This window comes from Narcine bancroftii, chromosome 3, assembly GCF_036971445.1.
Source record: "Narcine bancroftii isolate sNarBan1 chromosome 3, sNarBan1.hap1, whole genome shotgun sequence".
NCBI lineage: Eukaryota > Metazoa > Chordata > Chondrichthyes > Torpediniformes > Narcinidae > Narcine > Narcine bancroftii.
In genome coordinates, this window is record NC_091471.1 from 370,698,687 (window position 1) to 370,726,341 (window position 27,655).

Consider the following 27,655-nt stretch of genomic DNA (forward strand, 5'->3'; position numbering starts at 1 on the left):
TGCCTTTTCAGAGGACCAGGTCATTGGAGCACAAGTGACCCCCGCAGGCCCAGCGCCGACTGCTGCAGCCATGTGCAACCAGGGATGCTATGTCTGTGGACAGGCACAGCACCCCTGCACTCAATGCCCAGTGAAGGACTCCATGTGCTTAGGATGTGATAATCAAGGACACTGGGTAAGGTCTGCTGGGCTAAAGGGAACCCAAAGAGGGTGACCATGTGTGCAACCCCCAAATCATCACTTGACCTGTGCCCGAGTCCTGAAGTGCCAGCCACAGCCTCGCTGTGCTGCTCACTGCCAGTGTCTTGCGGTATCTCGTGGCGGAACCCGCCACCCGAAGTAAAGCATTACGGGAAGCTACAGTGGCCATCTTGCCGTGCCTCAAGGTCAATGCTACCTAGTCCTTCTTCAGATCAAGATAGAGGGCGGCCATCTTGCCACACCTCATGGTTGACGCCATCTTGTCTGCCTGCAGGCTAAGAGGAGAAAGTCGACATTAGTATGGGGAGTGATGGGGTTTCTGGAGCACTGGCATCGGTCATCCTGGATCAGGCAATATCTCACCAGTTGAATAATTCGACAATGGAAGTGATGGTAAATGGACAAATGACTGATTGCTTCATAGACACTGGTTCCACTGAGAGCTTTATACACTCTGTGACTGATCTGTGGTACAACTTAAGAATGTACCCAATGGACAATCATATTTTCCTCGCTTTGCACTCACACTCTGTGACGATCCATTGTACTATTGTATAAGTACATCTAACTGTAAGGGGGGGGGGGTGGAATTTATATAAGTTCCGATTGTATGTACTGAAGGATTGGTGTTCTCTTGTGCTGCTGGGCCTGGAGTTCCTGTGTCACCTTAAAAGCGTGACCATGTGGTACTCTGGCCCACTCCCTCCAATCACGGTGTAGAACAGAAGGTCCCAAAAGCCAGACACCACATGTGGTCTCTCCACCCTAAATATTGTTTTCCCCCCCCCCAACTGTTTCCTAACCTTACTCCCAATTACAAACCAATAGCTACAAAGAGCAGACAATACAGTGTGGGGGATCGGGAATTTATTAGAGCCGAGACCCAGCAGCTGCTCAAAGACCCTCACCTATCCTGATTTTCCCACCTTACCTCAGATTCACCTGAGGACTATTGTGTCTACTGGCCATTGGATGTAAACTATTAAAAGCGTGTTTGTATTCCTTACTTGTCTCTGAGTGCAATCAGTTGTGTTACACTGGCTGCCACACTCAGTGCAATAGGAATATGCTGGCAACAATCAAGAGGCAGAGAAACTTACCATCTTGGACTGAAATGATTGGCCTAAACCCACTGTTATGAGCCCAGTGGACCCAAAAACCCAGCACCAATAGATATTCAAATGGTGACTTAAACAAAAGTTGCTTTTCATTATCTTTAAACATGAAAACAGGATCACACTTTAACTTATCACTATTGTCTTAACTCACCTAACTTAACCCCCTTCTAATTCTATGCGCACGTGTATGTAATAGGTGTGTAAGTTTAGAAAAGTTATTTGATTCACAGTCCAATCTCACCTCATTCCTCCAAGTTTATTAGTTGCAGGCAATTGTGCACAGAATTTAACATTGATGAAGTTCACCAGGCTTTGGTGCTTGAAAGGTAAATAGTTACCGCTCAGGAAGGTTCTTGTCAGTTTTCAGAGAGATTTGTTGTTCCAGGACACCCACAACTGATTCCTTCTAATCAGCCACATCAGTGTCTTGCCGACGAGACTTGCTCCAGCAGGGTTCTCCAGATGATCACCTCTTTCTTTCAGGTCACCACAGAGTTCTTTTTTGTTTCTCTTATTTCAAGTGAAATATTAGGCAGCCAGTCCTCTCCTCTTGTATGAACCACAGGGCTTTGACCAGGCTGAACAAAGCACTCACAATCCATCTTCCAAATTGAGTTTTTTCATAAGCTTTCCAGCTTGTCCTGTTCCAGTCCCAGCTGCTACTGCTGAACTGATCTCCCTCTCTCACCGCAAAAGCTGTTCAACTCTCTCTGCTTGCAAAAAACACCCAACCATCTTAGAACAGCAAGCAGCACTCCCAGACAATCTGCAGCTCTGAACTACTCCTCCGATCTCTTTCATCTGTTGCTTTTCAAAACAACAATCCATGAGTGAAGTCTCTTTGGCATTCCCCAAAGCTTTTGCAAAGGCCCCCAGGAGCCTCCCTGTCTGGCTTGAGCAGAGCTCCAGTATTTTAAATGAGATCTGTTTTGAAGTGTTTGTATGTGACCTACACTAAAAAACCTTCCCCAATTTATCTCCCCAAAACATATCTATATACAATACAAACACAACATAATCTGTCATGCCACCGAGGTCCCTTAACTATGTGTCTCCTCCAAACGTGCCTTAAACCAAGTCTAACCAATATGGCTCATGTCCAACCCAAATGGATGTGTGATGTTAAAATTCAGCTTATTCAAGAAGTCAGTTGTATCGATTTTGCTATTTGAATATTATGTAACTGAACACTTTGAATTGCTGCTTCTTGTGAGCACTAACGTGGCTCATCTGGCCAAATATTTGTTGAGAAACTAACCACAACCTGGCAGGCTATGCATTCGGTGCAGCCAGAGGAGTCGACCACCTCGAATCTTGAACTGCAAGCACAAAATCCCCCAACCACAACATCCTCCATCGAACACCGATCAGAAATGCAAGCAGACCTTCAGGATGATTTAGTCATAACCAGAAGAGAAGTCTGAGAAAAGCTACGACCCTTAATTTAAGGTGTCACAGAAGGGCAGGAATTCAGCCCATTTAGTTCATTGCTCCCAAGGTGTTTATTTGTCCAGAAAAAAAATTGTAATTACACCAAAAAAGCAGTCCCATAGAACCATAAAATATTACAGCATAGAATCAGAACCAGGTTTATTGTCACAAACACATTGATTTGCCATCAATAAGTGAATGGAATATTACTTGGCTTTTATTAACAGACTCAAAACTACCTTAGTCTGGCCAGTGGGACACTGAGCACCATCTGTTATTCCAGCTCGGCGGACACTCCTACAGCAGGAACCAATACACAAGTACATCTATGAGTGATGGTCAGTAATAGTACACGTGCCATGAAATTTGTTGTTTTGCAGCAGGAGTATTTTCCAGTACAAGCTGCAAAATTACAATTCTGTAAATATAAGATTTTGAAAAATAAGTCACTCGTGCAAAAAAGAGATAAAGTCAGGTAGTGCTCGTAGATTTATTCTCCATTCAGAAATCGGATGGCAGAGGGTAGAAGCTGTTTATGGAATGTGGAGGCTCTTCTACCTCCGTACTAATGGTAGCAGTGAGAAAAGGGCATGGCCTGGGTGGTGAGGGCCTTTGATAATAGAAGCTGCTTTCTGAAATATGTCCTTAATGGAGTGAAGACTAATGCCCATTAAAGTGCAGGTCAAGTTGACAACCCTTGATAGCCTGTTCCTGTCATGTGCATTGGCACCTCCATACCGGACAGTGATGCAACCAGGTTGAATGTTCTCCACAGTACACCTATAGAAATTTGCAATAGTCTTTGGTGACAGATCAAATCTCAAACTCCTCACAAAATATAGCTGTTGATGTTTAAGTTTCATAATTGCATCAACTTGATGGCCCAGAGTAGGAATTCAGAGCTGTTGACACCCAGAAAATTGAAGTTTCTTCCCCTCTCCATTGCTGACAACTTGATAAGTACTGGTTTGTGGTCTCCTTGCTTCCCCTTCCTGAAATTTACAATCAGTCCTGAGGTTGAGCGTTACTGATGTTGAGTGCAAGGGTGTTGTGACACCACTCAACTAGCTGATGTATCTCACTCCTGTCCACTTCCTCACTGACATCAGGCACTGGTGTTAGCAACATATTTTGGATGGCATTTGATGAATGCATAGTCACGTAGTCATTGTGTAGTGTGAGTAGAGCATCCCTGAGGTGCACCAGTGTTGATTGTCAGCGAGGAGAAATTCTTGTTATGGATTCCCACTGACTGCGGTCTTTCAATGAGGAGGAAAGGATCAGTGGAAGAGGGAGGTGCAGAGGCCAAGGATTTAAAAGCTTGCTGACCAGTACTGAGGGGGAGTTGTGGTGTTAAAAGCTGAGCTATTATTGATGAAAAGCAGCCTGATGTGGATCCAGTGCTGAGTGGAGAGCCAGCAAGATTGCATCTCATGTGGAACGATTGAGGCAGTAGGCAAATTGCAGTTGCTCCTGATCTTTACTTAGGTACGAGTTCATTGTAGCTGTGACCAACCTCCCAAACCATTTCAACACGATAGATATGAGTGCGACTGGACGACAGTCATTGAGGCAGCCCAGTCTGTTCTCAGGCAGTGGTAAGATCGATGCCCTTTTGAAGCAGCTGTTACCTCCAACCGCAGCAGGGAGAGGTTGAAAATGTCCATGAATGCTCAAGTTTCTTGGCATAGATTTGCAGCCTCTTTAGCCCACCTCATCTGTGCTGAACTATTATTTTACCTAGTCCCACTGACCTGCACTCATTCCATATCCCTCCATACCCCACCCATCAAAGTACCTGTCAAAATTATTCTTAAATGATAAAATTAAACCTGTATTCACGACTTCACCTGGCACCTCGTTCCACACCCCCACCACTCTCTGCATGAAGAAGTTCCCTCTAATTAAAGATTTGAAGTCATTAAACCTATAAACAGCAGAAAGGTTTAATCTCCATGAAGCACAAAGAGATCATCTTGATGTGACCACTTTTATATTATCAATAAATTTTCACAATAAAGAAACCTGGTTTTGAGCAGGGACAAGGAAGAGAATTATTTTAATAAATGATCATCTTATAAATGGTGTAGTTTATTCAAGTTTTGCAGATAATAAATAGAACTCCATTGGGGCAGCTCCTTCAAATACCTTTTCTTAGACTTTCCCTCCGTCAACAACCTTGCCTTGTTCATGTCACTGATAGCTGTTTGTCTATTTTAATTTTATGTTGATAGGAGTGGATGTGAAAAATCATGCTGTAAATGCATTTGACAAAGCTTTTGGTTGAGAATGAAATGTTTGCAGAAAAAAAAATGATCATGAATGCCAGTTGTAAAGGTCATGTACATGATGCACGGTGTTAATAGCGAGGTCCAACCCACGGTGCACTTAGTGAATAAACTGTCTGTATTTCCGTCTTTGTGCTTAGACATACATGCTCTAAAGGTTAACTAAAATAAACATTTTTATTGTCTACTTTGATTGCCATTCAGTACACAATATGACAGATGAAATGAAAAAAGGATATGGCACTTCATCCACAAATTTAACTAATTGTAATTTGAATGATAACGATGGTTAATAAAACTTTTGCATTCCCTTATTTCTATCACTACCAATGAAAATACATATATTTTTAAATATTCCATGCAAGAGAAAAATAGTAACAAGTTATATGCGCTCATCCAAACTTTACAAATGCAGAGGTTAGTATTCTAAAAATAATTTTCACTGGAGGACTGGGCAGCCCAATAATATTCTTTTTAAATCTGGCAATTTTAGACCTCCCAATTTATAATCCCAAGTAAACATTTCCATGGAGATTCTAACAACAAGAAGTTTCTAACAGACTATTTCTTAAAGAAGCTCTGGGGCAACAGAATGGGCAAGGACTGAAATAGATATTTTAGTCTTAACATCACCTTCATTTTAATGCAATTAGCTCTGCCCAAAATTATGCCAGAGTTCTCCATCTACCAAGGTCCTCCTCAATCTTCCAGAGCAAAGGGAGATAAATGAGTTTAAATAAATTGCGTAAATCCTTATTTATTTTAATCCCAAATATTTAATGCCCTCCTGTGGCCATTTAAATTGACTCCTTGTTGGTATTGTCTGTAATCCCCCTTTGTCAAGGACATGATTTCACTCTTATCCAGATTTATCTTGTCCTCCAGTTTGGTCTTCAGCCTGGCCCATGACAACACCACACCCCAACCCCCCCCCCCCCACCCCCCACAACTGGGTCAGTGAAAAATACCAACACATCATTCTAAATAAATTGATTTGGTGCTCCTCCTGGACCATTTTGAACTTCTTTATAACTAGATCCCATCAGATGGCTTCTGCCAGCTGTTCAATAGCTAGTATAAACAATGCTGGGGACAGTGGGCAACCCTGCCAACTGGACTACCCAATGGGAACACTGGAGACATTTGCCCATTTGTAATAATTATAGCTTGGGGTTTATGATGGAGTGTCTTTACCCAATTAATAAATGGTTGTCCCAATCCAAATCTCTCCAGTCTATCAAAGGCCTTCTCCTCATCTAGTGCTCCAGCCATGCCTGGATCTTGGCCCCTTGTTGTTTGTCATCTATAACAATGATTTTTCAATACCCAACTAATACACCTCCATTAAGAATAAACAGTTTAAAAGACAACAAAACTTGTATTTACACTGAACAAATGTCACTTTTATGAATACACTTTCATAAACTTTAAACCATTTTACTTTGTTTTCAGCCACATACTTTGAAAACATCTCCAGGTTCCTGCCCCTCCACCAAGTCGCCGAAAAATAAATGACATTATAGATAATTAACACCTCCCTCAGCCAAGTTTACAGATAAAGCCTCTGACTGGGGCGACTCTTACTAAACAGAATTTAGGAGATATTTTAAGAGAGTCACCCCACTGACGAGTGGCATCAACCAGCTCTTCATCCTGGGCGACACCATTGCTGTTTCACACAACTTTAATCAAAAGGCAGCTAAGAGAATAAGAGCAAACCATGACCAAGTTACTCCGCTGGCTGAATATTTGCTCCCATCTTCACCAAAGGTGGGTGTGTTACTTCAGAGAACATTTATTTTTACTATTTTAAATGTAAATATTTTTATCTATTAGTTTATTCTTACTTATTTTAATTTTTTTAAATTATTTTCTCTGATGTCTTTCCAATAGCTTGAGGCTGCCAGTTGCTTGAATTCCGGTTTACTCTGTGGAGTCCAGGAATTGGGATATTATGGTAAAGTTGTATAAGATATGGGTGAGGCTATATTTGGAGTATTGTGTGCAATTTTTGTCACCTAACTGCAGGAAAGATAGCAATACAATTGAAAGAGCCAGAGGAGATTTACAAAGATGTTGCCTGGATTTCAGGAACTGAGTTACAGGGAAAGATGAAACAGGACCTTATTTCCTGGAGTGGAGAAGAATGAGGAAAATTTGACAGAGGTATACAAAATTACAATGGGTATAGAGAGTGTAAATGTAAGTAGGCTTTTTCCACTGAGATTAGGTGAGGTACAAACTAAAAGGTATGGGTTAAGAGTGAAAGGGGAGAAGTTTAGGGGAAACATGAGGAGGAATTTCTTCCACTGAGAATGAGAATAGGGAATGAGCTGGCAGCTGAAGTTCTGAATCAATTTTAGCATTTAAGTAAATTTTGGACAGGTTCATGGATAGGAGGGGTATGAAGGGCTATGGAATGGATACAGGTCAGTGGGACTTGGCAGAATAAATAATTTGGCACAGATTAGAAGGGTCAAAGGGCCCGTTTTCTGGGTCGTAAGTTTCTATGGTTCAAAAAAGTCACCTCTCATTCTTTAAGATCCAGGGAATAAAGATTCAGCCTTATTAAACCTCTTAAACCCTCCAATGTTGACATCTTCCAAGAGAATCTCTTCTCCAACCTTGTCAACTTATTGAAATCTTTCCTATAATTTGCTGACCAGAACTGCACACAGTTCCTTGTACAGAGTAATGGAAAATAATGGAGCTGTGATTTATATAATATCTGGACATAATATTAATAATGTCCTGTTACATCATGGGTACCACCTTGTACAAACCAATCTTATTCCATAAATATAAATCAAATCATGTTTTCATATTGCCAAACCTTTATATAACAGATAAATGTAAAGAAAAGAAAATTTAAGAATTTTGTGGCTTCCAGCAAGTTCTATCTTAACGTGATTATGCAGTTGACCTATTAAAGAAAACTGAGACAAAGTTCAGGGCTTGTTTGATCCGAGAATAAACACAAGTAAAAGCACAGAAATGCTGGAGCAACTCAGTAGGTTTCTTGCAGCATCCATAGGAGGTAAAGATATATTTTTAATTTTATAATCTTGTATTTAATATATATAATTACAACAAAGTGTAAGAACAAGATAACTATGCTGTACAGGTACAGAGTAATTAGAATGTATCCTCGGGTAAAAATGAACTGCAACTCACGATAACAAACAGACTGAATTCAGTACTATATCTCTTGTTCCTGCAGGAAAAAAAACCAAAAGAAAAAAGACTAACTAATCCTAAATGTGTACCCTCTAAACTTAAAATAAAAAGCTGCTGGGACACCTTAAACCAACAACAGGGTGACAGTAATGGTACATTGGTGAATTGCCTTATATGTAAATAAGTTCAGGAAGAGATTATAAACATTTCGTATGTTACATACAAAATTTAGTAAACTACTTAAAATATTCTATACGTGTGCCACATTTTATCAAAGTTAACTTCAGTTTTCAAAAGATTACCTCTAATCTTCGAGGTTCAAGCATGATAAGGTTGGGTGTATCCATTGTGTATAACTGAGAGGGATAGAAGAGGTAAAGATTTATTCCAGGCCTGAGCCTTTTGTCTGCAGGTCTGTTCTCCTCCCCCTGCCATTTCATTTATTCATACGCTGCCTGTTTTTATCAAATCTTGAAGAAGGGCTCAGGTCTAAAACATCAGTTATAGATCTTTGCTGCTTTTGGACACAGCAAAACCTATTGAGTTCTTCCAGCATTTCTGTGTTTTTACTACAATCACAACAACTCCAGGCTTTCTTGTTTCACTCAGAATTATCAGGCCGTGCTTTGTGTTCGCACCAAGTTCATATCTTCATACACCAAGTTTGGAACTTGCATGAGTGTTGACTTTTTATGTTGGGAGTGGTTCCTTGTCTAAAAGTTAAGAAATTAAAACATTTTTCACTAAATGTACATGTTTTCTACATGGATATTCTTGTATACTTGATAATCCCAATTCAGCACCATGAACATCAGAAATATCTTTTGGAATCCAAATTATTTAAATTATTATATTTGCTTTAATGATAATCCATTGACATCTTCAAGTTTCTAAAGGACACAGTCTTGACGATCTCATGCAGCTGAAGCAGCCATAGTAGCTGACTTCTTGTGTGTTAGGTTTGAAATTAGTTGTGGAGACACAACAGCCATTTTCCCAGTAAACGATGCTATTTTTAAATTTTGATACCAAAACCAATCACTCTCTGGAGTTGAGCTCTATTGCTTATTTCAGTAAAATCCATGGTACCCAGCACCTGCGGGGTTTGGTAGACGTCGGATAAACAAGTTTTCCAATCGTTTGAGACTGCATGTTGCATGAATGGAGAACTAACAGTGAGGCACATCCAATTTAAATCCATATTTCATACCCATTTATTTTCTGCAATATTTTGTTGCTGGTTGCTTGAATTCCAGATAACAGGGATTTTACTGTATTATCAAAGGACACAATTACATCTGGACCTGAATGGTCCATATAAAATACATTTGAAGTTTTCCTGAATAGGTTATCAAAAGACACTCGTTATCCTTGATCGTCGTTGACAGGGATACTGGACAATCACCACTCACCTCATATCCAGCAGGTTGATGGAATATCACAATAAATATACTCCAAAAAACATATTCTTTATTACTCCTAATCATCCAGTACCTGGCATTTTTTAACGAGGAGGGTTTTGGCAAACAAATCATGCAATCCTGGAATTCAGGTCCATGGGAGGGGATCCTGGAGTTCAGGTCCATGGGGTGGATCCTGGAGATTAGATCCGTGGGGGTGATCCTGGAGTTCACGTCCGTGGGAGGGGATCCTGGAGTCCTGGAGTTCTCATCCATAGGAGGAAATTCTGGAGTCCAGGCCTGTGGGAGGGGATCATGGAGTTCATCTCCGTGGGGGAGGGGGAATCCTGGAGTTCAGGTCTGTGGGGGGGAGATCCTGGGGTTCAGGTTGAGGGGGGGGATCCTGGAGTTCAGGTCGTGGGGGGTGTGGATCCTGGGGTTCAGGTCCGTGGGGGGGGTATCCTGGGGTTCAGGTCCGTGGTTTGGGATCGTGGGTTTCAGGTTGTGGGGGGAGGGATCCTGGAGTTCAGGTCCGTATTGGGGGGAGGATCATGGAGTTCAGGTCTGTGGGGGATCCTGGGGTTCAGGTCCATGGAGAGGGGGGGGTTCCTGAAGTTCAGGTCCATGAGGGGGAGGGAAATCCTGGAGTTCACATGTCTTGGTGTGATAGTGTAGTTACACTTTTGTTTCTATGTTAATATGCATTATTCTTTGCTTGATTTCACTAAAACAATCGCGTTAACAAACTTGGTTAGGACAATTGCAATTAAACCAGACTCAACCTCTTAAAAAATACAATTCGATCTCTTCAAGAGCTTACCAATTTTGATTGGAGCTGGCTTATTAATTATGCAACATTGATTAATGACTATATTTCTGGGACCCCAGAGATGTTCATTAATACATGTTTTTAATTCAATATTTCATTAATCATCTTAATAATCTGCCTTTCCTCAACCCTCGTTGGCACTTCCAATACATAATAAATATTTTATGAGCATAAACTAGGAATGTAGAAATTAGAAACTTACATTCCAAAGTAACAGAACAATTGTAGAAAGTAAACCAACAACTGCAAGAATAATCATTGTAATCAACAATGGATCCTTAAAACAAGATATTTTGACATTGTCTTCTCCATTGGATTGGCTGTTTGGATCTGGAAAAAGATAATATTATCTTGATGAAATTGTGCACATGTTTGTTACGAGCCCAGAGGACCCCAAAACCCAGCAGCAATAGGTATTCACCAAGGCAAATGGTTACTTAAACAAAAATAATCTTTAAACATGAAAACAGAATCACACTTTAACTTATCACTGTTGACTTAACTAACTTAACAACCCCCTTCTAATTCTAATGACGTGTATGTCATGTGTGTGTGCAAGTTCAGAAAAGTTCTTTGATTCACAGTCCATCCTCACTTCTCATTCCTCCAAGTTCACTGGTTGCAGGCCATTCTTAGACTGTGCACAGAATTTAACATTTATGTAGTTCACCCAGCTTTGGTGCTTGAAAGGTAAATGGCTACTGCTCAGGAAGGTTCTTGTCGGTTTTCAGAGAGAGATTTGTTGTACAATGACATCCACAACCAATTCTTTTTTAATCAGCCACTCCAGTGTCTTGCTGACGAAACTTGCCCTTTCAGGGTTCTCCAGATGATAACCTCTTTCTTTCTGGTCACTACTGAGTTCCTTTTTGTTTCTCTTATTTCAAGTGAAATATTAGGCAGCCAGTCCGCTCCTGTTGAATGAACCACAAGGGCTTTGACTTGGCTGAACTGAGCACTCACAACCCATCTTCCAAATTGGGGTTTTCCACAAGCTCGCCAGCTTGTCCTGTTCCAGTCCCAGCTGCTGCTGCTGACTGTAGCACTACAGAACTGATCTCTCTCACGCACACACACACGCACACGCACACGCACACACGCACACGCACACGCACACGCACACGCACACACACACACACACGCACACACACAGAAAAAAGCTATTTGACTCTCTCTGCTTGCAAAACCACATGACCCTCTTAGAACAGCAAGCTGCACTCCAGTCAGTTCTGAGCGACTCTTCTGATCTCTTTCATCTGTTGCTCTTCCAAAAAAAATTCATTAGTGAAGTCTCTTGGGCACTCCACAAAGTTTTTGCAATGACCCACCCCCAGGAGTCACTCTGTCTGGCTTGAGCAGAGCTCCAGTATTTTAAATGTTCTGAAGTGTTTGTATGTGACCTACACTAAAAAAAACCTGCCCCAATTTATCTCCCGAAAACACAACATAATCTGTCACATGCTTATACCTTAAAAGGTAACAAATGTGGCTATATTCTTCAGAAAGTAGAAAAGCAGATGTCGAATGATTAAAACTTTTTGAAATAAAGAATGTCAAATGAAAGAGAAGCATTTTATGGTTAAGAAAGTCACATTGTGATCAATTAATTTCTTGAATTGTTTTAGGAGGTTTGAGCTTGTTCAGCTACAAATATTAATCAACCAGATTTTTCATAGTCACTTGACATAACTGGCTAATTTTCAGGATGTGTGGCCATGATAAACTTAGCACCAAGTCAAAGTGAATATATTTCTGGTTTATAAATATTGTTAGGAGATAACAATGTGGAAAACTGTCATTAGTGGAATCCTTGAGAACCCCATTCTGAGCTGATTGGAATTAGAATTGAATGTCATCTTAAATCTAAGTCAAAATCTAAGTTTGTGAATGACATCTAGCAGGAACAATTGCCAAAGTCTTTAACCAGCTTGCAATAAACGAGGTCTGAACAGGTTATGTTGATGAGTATCAAGTTCCAAGTAGAACATAAAAGGTGAAACAAACACTTGTAGGAAAAGAGAGTTGGAATTTGGTTTGAGAGCCAAGTCAAACACAAGGAAAGATTTTGGGGTGAGGAACTGCAATCTCTGTGGGGCAAGAGGATGAGGAGAAACATAGATCTGAAAAATTTAGATCCACAGATTTCTCCTAACAATCCACAAGATTCATGATTGCAAGAAACAATTTAAGATGAAAGTACCAGAAGAAATGAGTAGAATTTTTGAACATATCTCCAGCAGGAGCGGCAAAATTAAAAATCATCTTTGTTTTAAGAAGTCAGAATCCTAAATTTACTTTCAAATAAATTCAGCTTACACGTTCTGACATCACAAATCAAATTGATGGGATTGTTCTAAGAGAATCCATGAAATAGTGCAACGAAACACACCACCAGATAATTAATGGATTTCTTGTGCTGAAGTAGGCTTTGGGATTAATAATGGTTACATAGTCCAGCTGACCGGTGAGAAGATGCAGCATTTAACACCTCATCCAAAAATACAATACTTTCTGTCAATCCACTACCAGAGACTCAATATGGAGCATGTGCTCAAGCCAATGTGAACTGGGTCTTTGAATTTAGAATCTTTTCACTTCGTGCCATGCTTCCTCGGTCTAAAGTATTAGTACAATACCATGCTGTATCATTTTTTATAGATCGCCAAAGAGAATTCAGACTAATGGAAGGCAAGAAAAGAAAATGGAGTGTTGGTATCATGCTTGGAATAAACTACAGTCTCTCAAGAATTAAAGTTATTTTTAATTGACCAGTGATGCTTTGTTTATTTAATGTCACATTAAATGACAGTGATTCTGCCTGGATAAAGAGTGTAATAATACAGGACATCAGCATTTTCATATCTGCAATATCTCATGGAATCTTTATGATGTCATGGAAGAATGTTGATATAAATTGAACATCCCATTCATGATGCAAAAACGAAAGCTTAATTTTTTTTGACAGAAAAATTGTCCACTAACATTTTGGTAACCAATTCCCCTGGGATAAATAATTTGAAGTAATGGAATTCATATGTCTCTTTGACACCAGTGCCATAATAATCAAAGGGAACCAGCCCATGTCCATGCTTATCTATGGATAGTTATTTAATATGCAGAATTCTTTCAGCAGGATAATAGCAGGTAAAGAATTGATGCATAAAACATACCTGATACAATAAGGAAAGTTCCTTTTCCAGTGACATCCAATAGTCGACCATTTTTTACTCCAGCAATGCAAAAGTAAGCTCCTGAGTCATTCACCTGGAGATTGCTAAAGGTAATATTGATGGCTTTTCCATCTTCCTTTCCAATATCACACTCAAGACGATTCTTATATTGTTCGGCAATATGCTTGGTTTTTGCTGAGACATAACACAGATCTACTTGAGATGAACTGTCTTTCTCAAATCTAGTACCTAGTAGGTTTCCTTGTGTAAATGTAATTTCACAGTTTATTGTAATGGATTCTCCTTTTATTGCTTGTTGGAAGCGTGGAGACTGGACAACAGAAACATCTGTAAAATACATGATTGAAGGTGTAGTCAGTACAGGCAGAAGGGGGCCAGTAAGCACGAAATAACATTTTGATTAATACAATTCATTATTTAAAAATGGATACTGAGAAGGTGAGAATCAACTCTCTGATCACTGGAGAAAACTGGTTCAACAATTGAAGCTCTATTGGACCATGCTGGATAATGTGTGCTTTAGAGAGAGAGAGAGAGCGAGAGTGAGAGAGAGAGAGAGAGAGAGAGCGAGAGAGAGAGAGAGAGAGAGAGAGTGAGCAAGAGAGAGAGCGAGAGAGAGAGAGTGAGAGAGAGAGAGAAAGAGAGTGAGAGAGAGAGCGAGCGAGAGAGAGAGCGAGAGAGAGAGAGCGAGAGAGAGAGAGCAAGAGAGAGAGAGAGAGAGAGAGAGAGAGAGAAAGAGAGAAAGAGAGAGCGAGAGAGAGAGCCCCTGGGAATAAATTATCAGCATTATAAGGTATTAAAAAAGCTGTACTCTGTTTTCACATTCATGAAGGAAACGAGCAGTGATGATGTCAGGCTCCACTCTGCCTGTTTCTATTGTAAGATGCCGTTAAATAAGGTCTTTTATTTTCAAAAAAGTCATCATGGTCCGTGACAAATACAGGCTCATCAATATTCTGACGTGGCTTGGTACGAGGATAAGGGAACCTCAGCAGCCCGTAGTAATGCAGGAACCTATGACAATTAGAAGAAATAAAGCTCAAGGTAGAAGCCAAGTGAAGCCTGAGGAACAGGGCTAGAATGTAAAAGATTTAATGATCAGTTTATTGTCAAACACACAAGTACAATGTGCATCTACTTGCTGCAGGTATTCAGGTATTTTGGGAAAATCTCCAACAGAATACATTAAATTAGCACAGTATGGAAACAGATAGTGATGAGGTAAAAGATAGATAATAAATCTTGACAGATACAGTTGGTGCAAAAACTAAAGTGGAATTTCAGTCGTGCAGACAGGTCTTTTTGTGGTACCAGAGTAATTCATGATTAAGGTACTAAGAGGAAGTTCAAGAGCCTGATAGATGATGGAATGAGAGCGTTCTTGAACCTAGAGGTGCTGGACTTCTCGTAGTGATAAGAGGTTTTCAGCTCCGTCAATGCAACATGAAACCCTTTCTTCAAACACCTAGATCACTAACCCATATGCTGCACAATACCATGTTGCTTAGCTTGTAGCCATCCCCCTTGGTCAGGAACATGACCAAACATTTGTGTGCCTTACTTTGCCATATTTCAACACTAATCTCACACCTCACATTTCCATTCATACCAAACTGTACAATCATGTACATTTCAAATAAGTTCAGAACACATTTTCCTCAATGGCAACTTGTATACATTGATGTTTTTTAGACTCAAATAGGTTTATAAATAAAGTTCTGAATTAATGACATTATAACGGATCAATACTGAAATATTCAGCTGGCCATTAACCTAGAAACCTACGACATGATATCTGGCTGGAATGGAGGGAGAAAGATTTCAGATCACTTCATCACTTATATTTATTGTCTCTTTTTCATTCAATGAAGTTCTGTATATGATTGTAGATTTTTTTGGACAAAGTACCTGTTCGATTGTAGCAAGTAAAAATCTCGGTACATATGCACATTGTATAACATATATAACAATAATGAGTTTATCATCAAATACATGATACAATAAGCATATTTGCACTGAGATTTTTACTTGCGAGAACTTGAAAAAGAGATCTGAAATCTTTCTCTCTCCATTCCAGACAGATACCGTGTAGTAGGTTTCTACTTAAAACAGATTAAGACACTAAGACTTAAAACATGCAAATCATACATTTTCAGAAAAGTTACATTTCTCCCCCTGATCCCTGGATCAGGAATACCCAATTATTTGAATAGGATTCAAGTGGTCCTTCAACTCATTCGAGACGCAACATTTCTGGAACCACCAGGTTAGTTGGCCTCTAACTTATGGGTGGTAAGGATCAGAAAGTAGGACAGCCCAGAACTCATGGCAATGATTCTGTCCACGAGCCATGGAGTAAAGGACAGAGGAAAGCAGATGAAAATTTGTGTTGAGTGATGGGGAAAGGAGCCCAAATGATAGCCCTCTTGAGCCCAAAAGGAAAGCTCAACATTCACACTTGTCTAAACTTTCTTGTTTGAAGATCTTCTGGTCTCAGGTCTTGTCATGATCGGTTTGCTGTAATTGGTATAGTCTCTGGATAAAATACCAGGTAAGACTGGCAATGTTTCAAAAGATTGATCTGCAGATTTAAATTGACCACATAACACAGATAAGCAAGGGGTAGGCAATTTAAAAATAACCTTGCTTATGTTTCTTTCTGTTGATCTGATTACCTTTTCCATTATAAATCCATTGCATAAAATAGTGTGATTAGTAAAAACACACTGAAATGTTAGAGGAATTCAGCCAGTTTTACTACAATCACAGTGACTTCAGACTTCCACCTTTCACTTCGTGCATCTAGTACCTTCCATTCAAAATGACATTATGAATTAAGCTGTGTAAGAAATCCACAGTTAAAATTTTTTTTTTTAACAATTTCCTTCCGGCTGTGAAACAGTTGCAGTATGTTTTAAATAACGATTATAGTTCAAGATAAAACAAAGCAAGAACAGCTTGCATTTTTATAATTCCCCACCACAAAAGTATGAAGAAATTAATCGCTGTCACAAAGCCCAGATCAACTAAAATTATTCTGAACTTTACTTAAGAGAAGAGTTTTAAGGAGAATCAGAGCAGAAGGAAACAGTGCAGTGATAATGTTTCTGAAAGGCAATCCAAAAGGTGGACTGAATGTGTCAGATCATTTTAGACAATTTACATTCCTCAGCAACTCTAAACCTAAAGAGGAGAAGGATATGAAAAATACACAATATTCTTGAGGACGAAGCACATGTTGTGATAAACATTTTTGGTGTACAAGTACGATTTAAAAGTTGAAAGATTTTGTAAGGAAACATTTCTTACCTGACTTTCCTTCAGTAGCTGTTACAAAGAACATCAGTGGAAGGCAAAGGAACATCGGTCCAGCCATCTCTCTCTCTCTTGCAGTTTCCTTTTGTCAAAAGATTTTGAAACCACTGTGAAACATTGGTCCAAGTCCCATGATGCCTAATTCTGAACCCACATCAGAAACCTGTGTAAATAAAGGTCTGTCTTGTTGAGACTGATCCTGATTATACAACTTGATTAATTCTTATTCTGGGAATGCAGATACCTAAGGGCAGTGGGGACAGGACTGACAATGACACCAAAGCTGAGAAACGTCCACCAGCTGCTGGGTGTAAGCCCGCCCTCTGCTGGACATCTTGACACCCACATCTTGATGTCACCCTCCCATATATATAACCCTGTGTGTCAGAAGCCATGTTAGTCTAATAGAAGTAAAGGGTGAGAAAGCAGCACATCTCTGAGTCTTAATTGTGTGAGTGCCAACACAACAGTGGTGATGGAGAATGAAACAAACCCACCACATACTCCATGCTCCAACTGTGCGAAGGAAAACAACAGAAGGTAGGAGACGACTACCTAACAACCCCAATAAATTTCCGCCAAAAGATCGAGGTGAAAGAGCGCCAAGATGGTGGAGGGAAAGTTTGGGGAATTCAACGAGGTAGAAGAAAGTTGGGATAACTAGCTAGAATGGTTTAACTACCACTGCATAGCCTACAATATCGTGGAAGGTCCAGTACACTGCAAATGTGCCCTCTTCCTCAGTATTATGGGCAGCAAAACATTCAACCTCCTTAAGACTTTGCAGGCCCCAGAGGATCCAGGAACAAATCCAGGGATAAATCAGCCACTGCGAGATAGATAAGTGATGGGGCTGGCAAATCGACAAGCAAAGCAAAAATTATTAGCAATGGATGAAGACGTTACATTACAAATTGCATACAGAGCTGCCTGCAGCTCTGAAATGGCAGATAAAGACTTGGATGTGGGTCAAACAAACCAACTGCTCAGGAGGTCTTTCCCTCACCCCCCCCCCCAACCCCCTGGCCAACAATCCATCCATTGTGGGAAATATAACCACTGACCAGAAAACTGCTTCTTCAGAAATTCTAAATGCAACCAGAAGGACATATCAAAGCTAAATATTCACTTCTAAAGTGCAGGTGGCCTGAAAATAAACAGGCAGCTAAAGTCAAAACAATTGCAGAAAGGGAGAGAGGCAACCTAGCAATGACGATGATGACAGCCCAACGGCTGGCCTTCACGCTCCTGAAATTTCAGCTCCTGAGATATTACACATCCGAGGAATGAACGAAGGAAACACAGCAATCTTTATACAGCTAAAAATGGACACCTCCTGAAGATGGAGTTAGACACGGGTAGAGGTGTCTGTAATGCTGTTACATGGAAAGGAATGCTTGCTGCCATGCCTCCCGGTAAAAAGAACAGAAATAACTCTAAAATCTGTTACAGGAGACAGAATCAAAGTGTTTGGAAGAAGTATGAACTAAGTACAATACAAGCATCAGCAACCAAAAACACTCACTCTCTACGTTGTAGATAGCCAGGGACCAACACTCTTCGAAAGAAACTGGCTACAACACATTCCCCTAGATTGGCTGGAAATCGGTTCAATACTAAATGTAAACCACACGGACACCTCCCAGCCAGAACTCAACCAAATCCTCAACAACCATGGAATGGTTTGCCAATATGAATTGGGGAAAATCAAAGATCTTCAAGCCAAACGGCAATTAAAAGATAATGCAGAATAAAATTCTTCAAAGCCAGAACAGTCCCATTTGCTATGAAAGGGAAAATTGAGGTTGAATTAAACAGTAAAACATGAAGGCCCATCGTACCTGTACAAAAAGCAAACGGTGAGATTCTCATTTGCTGTGACTACAAAGTCACCATCAATCCATCACTTAAAATTCCCAAACACCCCATGCCCAAGGCAGAAGAATTGTTCCAACCACTAAACAGAGGGCAAAATTTACAAAACTAGATTTGTCACAAGCATATCAATAGATAGAATTGGACAAAAAACAAGGGAATATGAGACAATCAATCCCCATCTGGGACGATTCACTATACACGGGCCTTACGGAATATCAGTAGTACCTGCGATTTTACAAGCAACAATTGATTCTCAGTTGGGTGTTACCTAGATGACATCATCATCATGGGCCAAAACAATACTCAACACTTACAAAACCTTGAAAAGGTTTTAACCAGACCACAACAGGCTAATATACAATTTTGAAAGGACAAATGTGTCATCATGTGCCTGTCAGTAACATATTTTGAGTTTACAATTGACAACGAGGGGGCACCAATTAATCCAGCAGGAACAGAAGCCGTTCACAAGGCCCCATACCCAACCAGCAAATCGAAATTACAGTCCTTCCTAGGACTTGTTAATCACGACCGAAAAAATATCTTTAATGTCTTCACTATGCAGCCCGCTGAACCAATTACTGAAGAAAGATCAAACATGGTATTGGACACAGAAAACAAAAACACAGTCGATCAACTAAAGGCAATAGTAATGTCAATAAATAAGGTGCTGATCCATTATGATCCTAGTAAAGAAGTTACACCAGCCGTGATACTTCACCAGCGGGACTAGGAGCGGTACTATCCCAAATCACAGAAAAAGGTGAGCAACCAGTAGCGTATGCTTCGTGAACATTAACCACAAGCGAATGCAATTACGCCCAACTAGAAAAAGAAGGATTGGCAATAATTTTAGGTGTAAACAAATTCCACCAATTTCTTTAAAGAAAAATAATTCACTCTCATCACAGACAACAAGCCTCTTAGTTTAATCCTGGGGCCACACAAAGGTCGACCAGTATTAGCTGCGGCCTGAATTCAAAGATGGGCCATGCTACTGGTGGAGTATAACTATGATCTAAAACATAAACCAGGAACACTCACTCAACGGCCATGCAGGTGCCTTATCACGCCTGCCATTACCTGAGACAGAACAACGAGAATAAATTATTAAATGGACAGTAGAGGCAGCACCCATTAACCAAGAACAACTTCAACAACTGCCCAGGACCTTGAGAGAAGTTAGAGAGGAAATAGCGGAGGCTCTGGCGGTGATTTTTCAAATGTCATTAGAGACGGGTATTGTGCCGGAGGATTGGCGTGTTGTGCACGTGGTTCCTTTGTTTAAAAAGGGTTTGAGGAGCAAGCCTAGCAATTTTCAGCCTGTAAGTTTGACGTCTGTAGTAGGTAAATTGATGGAAAGCATTCTTAGAGATAGTATATATAAGTATATGGAGGGACAAGGTCTGATCAGGGACACTCAACACGGATTTGTGCGTGGAAGGTCGTGTTTGACCAATCTTGTTGAATTTTTTGAAGAGGGGACTAGGAATGTTCATGAGAGTAGAGCAGTGGATGTTGTCTTTATGGACTTCAGTAAGGCCTTCGATAAGGTTCCGCATGGGAAGTTAGTTAGGAAGGCTAAGTCCTTGGGTATTGATTTGGAGATAGTCAAATGGATTCAACAGTGGCTGGAAGGAAGGTGCCAGAGAGTAGTAGTAGATAATTGTTTGTCAGGATTGAGGCCGGTGACAAGTGGTGTACCTCAGGGTTCAGTATTGGGACCGTTGCTGTTTTTCATATATATTAATGATCTGGAGGATGGGGCGGTAAATTGGATTAGTAAATATGCAGATGATACTAAAATAGGTGGGATTGTGGATGATGAAGAGGGTTTTCAAAGATTGCAGAGGGATTTAAACTGCTTAGAGGAGTGGGCAGAAAGATGGCAGATGGAGCTTAATGCTGATAAGTGTGAGGTGCTTCATTTTGGAAAGAATAATCAAAGCAAGACATATGTGGTCAATGGGAGGCCGTTGAAGAATGCAGTGGAGCAGAAAGATCTAGGAATAACGGTGCATTGTTCCCTGAAGGTAGGAGCACTTGTGGATAGGGTGGTGAAGAAGGCCTTTAGTAGGCTTGTCTATATAAATCAGTGCATAGAATCTAGGAGTTGGGAAGTAATGATGCAACTGTATAAAGTATTGGTGAGGCCAAATTTAGAGAACTGTGTGCAGTTCTGGTCACCGATTTATAGGAAGGATATTAACAAGATAGAGAGAGTGCAAAGAAGATTTACAAAAATGTTGCCTGGGTTTCAGCATCTGGAATAGAAGGAAAGATTGAGCAAATTAGGTCTTTATTCCTTGGATTGTAGAAGACTGAGAGGAGATTTGATAGAGGTGTTTAAGATAATGAGAGGGATAGATAGAGTTGATGTGGAAAGGCTTTTCCCATTGACAGTAGAGGAGATGGGTACAAGAGGTCATGGGTTGAGAGTTGACGGGCAAAGGTTTAGGAGTAACATGAGGGGGAACCTCTTTACTCAAGAGAGTGGTTACTGTGTGGAATGGGCTTCCGGGAAAGGTGGTGGAGGCAGGGTCAATTTTGTCATTTAAGAAAGAGTTGAATAAGTATATGGATGAGAGGGGGATGGAGGGATATGGGCAGAGCGCTGGTAAATGGAATTAGAGGAGGGTACTTGGACCAGTGAGGACTAGAAGGGTCAAAATGGCCTGTTTCCATGCTGTAATTGTTATATGGTTATATGGTTATTACAGCCCAGATGATTGGAAAGGAAACCCAAAAAGAGGCAACATTAAACAAGATCCTAATCCTATACTTCAACCTGAATGGATGGCCCGAATCTGAAGTCATTCTAGAAGATCTAAAACCTTACCACACACACCACCATGAACTATCAATTGAAAAAAGATGTTTACTTTCAGGTACCTGAACAATTATTCCAGCCAAATGTTATTAGTATTGCACCACAACCATCTGGGAATGGTACAAATGAAGGCACTGGGCCAGACGCATGTCTGGTGGCCCTTCATAGACAGAGACATTGAAACAACAGTAAGAGAATGCAAAGTACGTCAGTCAATGCAGCCAAAAATGCCGCAAGGCGAAGTTAACCCATGGAAATGGCCATCCAAACCCTGGCATCGGATTCATGTCGACTTCGCTGGACCATTCATGGGTGAGACTTTCCGAATAGCTGTGGACCCACACTCCAAAGGGCCAGTATCTTTGCCAATAATGGATTGCCTCAATTTACATCAGAACATTTTTTTAAAAATAGTCTGTACCCTATCACCCAAGTGCTAATGGGGAAGCAGAACATTTTGTACAAACATTCAAAAAAGCAATGAAAACCATGAAATTTCTAAATGCCTTCTGGCAGATTTCCTGTTGGGATACAGAAACACGCTGCATTCTACCACAAAACACACGCCAGGAGTATTAATGTTTGGCTGCAACCTGCAGACCAGGCTGTTCACAGATCATCCAGATCTGGGTCTCTGACAGCAAAAAACAGCATCACCAAAAACCTCACCGAGGGTTCTGGTACAAGATTATAGACAATATAAAGACCCATGGGTGTTAGGAGTAATCTTACTAACATTGAGCCCCTGCTCATACTCTGTTCGAGTGGGGGGACAGATTATGGAAGTGACACATTGAGCAATTACAAGCATTAACTGACACTAAGGTCCATGAATTGCCTCATGAATTGGAGGAGGTGGAACCGGACCTGCCATGGCCTGCCCCGACTACCCCAGCCATCAGGCCATGGGGTGGGGGAGGTGGGCAGAGACGGTTGCAGAGCTGAGCAATCCAGTGAGAAGTGCAGTTTACTGAGACACTCACCAGGAGGGCAGCATAGACGGGCAGTCACCGCCGACCTGAATAGTTACAGGTCCCGAGCAAAGACCGGCACAGCAACCCACACCGAGGCGGTCCAAAAGAGAAAGAAGACCACCCGAACGCTTTAAGGGCTATGTGCCCTGATTATTATTAAATACTTTCCCTTTTAGAATTATAATTACTCATGAGATGTATTCTAATTCTCACTGGTAGTCCTGGGCCCAATGTAATCTCATTAGTTCGAAGGGACCCAGTCAGCATTTATTGACGGGGGGGGGGGGTGGAAATGTTGGGTGTCAGCCCACCCTCTGCTGGACATTATGATGCCCTCGTCATGATGTCACCCTCCCATATATAACCCTGTGTGTCAGTAGCCATGTTAGTCTAATAGAAGTAAAGGGTGAGAAAGCATCAAGTCTCCAAGTCTTAATTGTGTGAGTGCATACACATCACTAACTCTTATTTCTTCAAAATCATGTGACTTACAAGATCTCTCACAAACTTGTGTATCAAATGAAGGGATTTGGCTGATGAAGACATGCACAGACCCTTCATTCCACAGCACAATAAACATTTGATTGAGATTTCAACCCAGAACCTGGTTGATATCGATATCAATCCTCAACAAATCCACTTCAAAGGTCTACACCTGCTGATAGAAATGCCGGGAGAATTGAATAAAATAGAAACAATAAGCAATTATTTCATAGTAAACAAAAATTTAAATTATATAATTATTTGAGTCACATAGATAAATACATAAATTCTAAATAGAGAATAAAGTGTATAAAATATAGTTTCTAAAATTGAATGAAGATCAACAAAATAATTTTACATCTGGTTAAAATAGTTAGAAAGAAAATGACTGTTGTTCAAGTTTGTGTGGGTCCCACAGGTTAAGAACCAGACCAAAGTTGAGGTACAAAGCACACGTTTATTTCGGGGATGCAAACGGGATCACAGGGTCAATATGCCTGGCAAACCTATACACACATAAATACACAATACACAAGGTGTAAATATACACTTCAAATAATGAGGGAGGAACCAACAGAGACTGGGGGAAATTACATGAACATACACATTCAACAATCAGATCAAGGTGATACTACATGCTCCCATCCGTTGTCCAGTTTGGACACGGCTCTAGCTACCTCGCCTCGAGACTCACCCCAACCCAGTGTGAAAGGTGATACTTACATGCCACGAGGAGTCCAAAGAGGCAGAACAAAGGGGTACATGGTTCTTTATAATTCTTCATGCAGCACTGGGGGTGGGGCAATGGTAAAGGTCAGTATGGGCCCCATTGGTTGCTGTGGCCAATGGCTCGAAGCCAAGTGCAGGGACTCAGCAGGGGTGAACTGAGGTGATTCACCTGGGCCAATTGCGTGAAGGTCAGATCTAAGTCCAGGCGGGCTGTGTGGACTGCAGCACCTGGTGATTTAGGTGGGCCAATTGCAAGGGTCACCTTGATGGCTTGGGATGAGTCTTTGACCTTGATTGGCAGGTAGTGTGTCCTCCGAACAGGAGCGCAGCAGTGCCAAGACACAAGAGAAACTTGTCCGTGAACTACTCTTTGCAGACGATGCCGCTTTAGTTGCCCATTCAGAGCCAGCTCTTCAGCGCTTGACGTCCTGCTTTGCGGAAACTGCCAAAATGTTTGGCCTGGAAGTCAGCCTGAAGAAAACTGAGGTCCTCCATCAGCCAGCTCCCCACCATGACTACCAGCCCCCCCACATCTCCATCGGGCACACAAAACTCAAAACGGTCAACCAGTTTAGCTATCTCGGCTGCACCATTTCATCAGATGCAAGGATCGACAACGAGATAGACAATGGACTCGCCAAGGCAAATAGCGCCTTTGGAAGACTACACAAAAGAGTCTGGAAAAACAACCAACTGAAAAACCTCACAAAGATAAGCGTATACAGAGCCGTTGTCATACCCACACTCCTGTTCAGCTCCGAATCATGGGTCCTCTACCGGCATCACCTACGGCTTCCACCAGTGTTGTCTCCGCTTCATCCTCAACATTCATTGGAGCGCTTTCATCCCTAACGTCGAAGTACTCGAGATGGCAGAGGTCAACAGCATCGAGTCCACGCTGCTGAAGATCCAGCTGCGCTGGGTGGGTCACGTCTCCAGAATGGAGGACCAACGCCTTCCCAAGATCGTGTTATATGGCGAGCTCTCCACTGGCCAGCATGACAGAGGTGCACCAAAGAAAAGGTACAAGGACTGCCTAAAGAAATCTCTTGGTGCCTTCCCCATTGACCACCGCCAGTGGGCTGATATTGCCTCAAACCGTGCATCTTGGCGCCTCACAGTTTGGCGGGCAGCAACCTCCTTTGAAGAAGACCGCAGAGCCCACCTCACTGACAAAAGACAAAGGAGGAAAAACCCAACACCCAACCCCAACCAACCAATTTTCCCCTGCAACCGCTGCAACCGTGTCTGCCTGTCCCGCATCGGACTTGTCAGCCACAAACGAGCCTGCAGCTGACGTGGACATTACCCCTCCATAAATCTTCGTCCGCGAAGTCAAGCCAAAGAAGAAGAAGTATTTTGGTGAAGCTGAGGGCTCGTGTAAAGAAGAGCCAACAGGGCTGTTTTCTCAACAGTCTAAGATCCACCTTCCCCATCTGGTAATCAGAAAGATACCACATTAAGGAAGGGCATTATGTGTGAATACTTGCCTTTGACATGCCCTCCAAAAAATCCTATTAAAATTCTTCAGTTCATAGTTGGGTTAAACAGTGGGAAAGTTCACATTATTTTCCTTCAGTTGAGATCAATGGAACTTGAATGGAAGGGTCCCTCTCCCCTTGATTTCTGCCATTCAAAGAAACTGTGATGTAGATATGTTCATTTATCTCTACTTCTGAATGGCCAGATTATTTTTGAGATTTTGATACTTGGTTTCAGATATCCCATCCAGGGAAGACCTTAACTCTACATCTACCCTGCCATGCCTGATAAGAGGTTTGCATATTTCAATCAGATCAATACTCATTATTCAAAACTGTAAGTAGTAGAGTTGGCTTAATCCCTTCTTGACGAACCTCATCCTGGGAAGCAATCAGGTGAACCTTCAATCCTTCTGTTCAAAGTATGTACCTCTTAAGTGAAGATCAAACTTGTATAAAATATTCCATGTCCAAATTCACACTGATTTTACATCATTGCAGTAAGACTATTTTTACTTTTGTACTCAAATCCCTTGTGATTAAAACAATGAACCAATGAACTCCCCAACTGTTTGCTTCACTTGCAAGTGCACTTTGGCTTCTTGGAACACCAACATTTTTCTATTTTTCCGACAAAAGTTTACAATTTTTCTTTTTACGTTTCGTTTCTCATATCCTTGCCAGATGCTGGAAATACTATGTTTCAGGTTGAAGAAGCTGTCAAAACACTGCTACAGTATCTGGTACACACCTGCAAATAACAGCTGTCGTGCTGTTGGTTTCTGAAAGTGTAGTATAAGCCTTTGACAGGAAGGAAAACCACAATGACCCGTTATTACTTTCTAGAAGAAGAGGCTTAAGAAAAGGTTTCTTAAAAAATAGAATATGGAAAATGCATAAACAAAGAAACAGGGTAATGTAGTTTCACAGTTAAAGTGTCCAAGAAAACAATGAAGACATTTATTGCAGAATGGTTGAAGGAGAATGTTTGATGTGGTCTCCTGTCAGGTTTAATGCTTTGAGGCAGTTATGTTTTAGCTGTTTGATTAATCTGTTTATTACATTACACATGTGTGTATATGAGTGCATGTTCATGAAGAAGCATAGACATACGTGTGAGGGAGTGTGTGCCTATGTATATGCGTGTGCACGTATGGCTGTGTTTTTGGCGAAGAATGTGCGTTTATGTGTATGGACCTGATCGCTTCTTGGCCTTTTGGCCAAGATCAAATGCGGATCATCTCATGTGAGCTGATCAACTGGATCTGTGGGAAAATGTAACATCAAGAAGGAAGAGGAAGACAATTGACAGGACCCTTGGTGTGGAAGAAATAGTTTGGTGTGAGCTTACCTGGTGATGTAGGGTCTGTGCCATGCTGATTGGGGACCAATCTAATGCCCTTTCCAACAGTAAACCAACCACCAGTCTCATGAGGATGTCTGCTACAGCGACCTTCTCTGGAGGTTGAAGAATCCAGAACACTGTCAGGGTGGCAGTGAAGGACCAAAGGGAAGTTTTCCTTTTTCCTGGGAACTTTTCATTCAGAAGATCTTGACGGAATGCTGCAAGTTTTAGGAAAGGACATCTACAGTCTGCAGGACACAGTGGATCACAGTCATTTCAACAGGATGACAAGAGTTTGCTCTGGGACATCCAGAACAAAGGGAACATGGCTCCCATCTCACTCTTCATGATACAGCCACTCTTCATCCATCCAATATACAAGGTGCAAGTGATAACTGTTGCTCATTTAACCCACACGTGCCAGTTGTGGATGTTCTCACCTTCCTGGGCAGTTCAGTTGAGGGAACAAGGACCCGTGTGGATGTCAAAGTCATGTTTGGAATCTAGACCAGCAAACACCAAGTGAGGATGAGGCTGAGATTCCTTTTATCTGTGGGCACAGCAGAATTACCACTAATTAATTGGTAGTGCAAATAATAAACTGTACACATCATGAACATGTAAACAAACTGACTGTGCAATACAGGAAGAGCAAAGCAAGTCAATAAAGTGCACGAGTCTCTGATTGAGATGCAGCTAGTCAGTACACTTTCCACCACACATCATCCACCTCTTCGCCCCCTGCCCCCTCCTCCATGCATGCCATTGATGGGAACCATGAGTACTTGATTTATGCTGGTCAGCTCAGAGTGTGCAAACAGGAAGGCTACCAGACCAAGGACTTTGCAGAAAGCAAGGGCTGCAATTTGCATGGGAAAGCAGGTACCTACACAGAACCTGCCAAAATGTGTAGCTATCTATGTACAGGCAAACGGCCAACATCACCACCTCCAGTGAGGTCAACATCCCCTCAACCTCAACTGCA

At 41.3% G+C, this 27,655-nt stretch overlaps 1 protein-coding gene across 5 annotated transcripts; it reads right to left on the bottom strand.

Annotated features, from left to right (window-relative positions):
* Positions 1-4,824: 4,824 nt before the first annotated feature.
* Positions 4,825-26,986, bottom strand: LOC138759601 (Ig kappa chain V region 3368). 5 transcript variants are annotated; one of them, XM_069930311.1, is made up of 5 exons: positions 26,677-26,986; positions 16,945-17,113; positions 13,615-13,962; positions 10,647-10,774; positions 4,825-8,928 (listed from the first exon to the last, which is right to left on the bottom strand). In XM_069930311.1, the coding sequence occupies exons 2-5, from the start codon at positions 17,009-17,011 to the stop codon at positions 8,830-8,832; spliced, it is 642 nt and encodes a 213-aa protein (XP_069786412.1). In that variant the 5' UTR covers positions 17,012-17,113; positions 26,677-26,986; the 3' UTR covers positions 4,825-8,829. The 5 variants fall into 5 exon arrangements, with proteins under 5 accessions (XP_069786412.1, XP_069786411.1, XP_069786413.1 ...); XM_069930310.1 differs by lacking the exon at positions 26,677-26,986 and adding an exon at positions 22,642-22,881; XM_069930312.1 differs by lacking the exon at positions 26,677-26,986 and adding an exon at positions 17,195-17,211.
* Between the last annotated feature and the right edge of the window lie 669 nt (positions 26,987-27,655).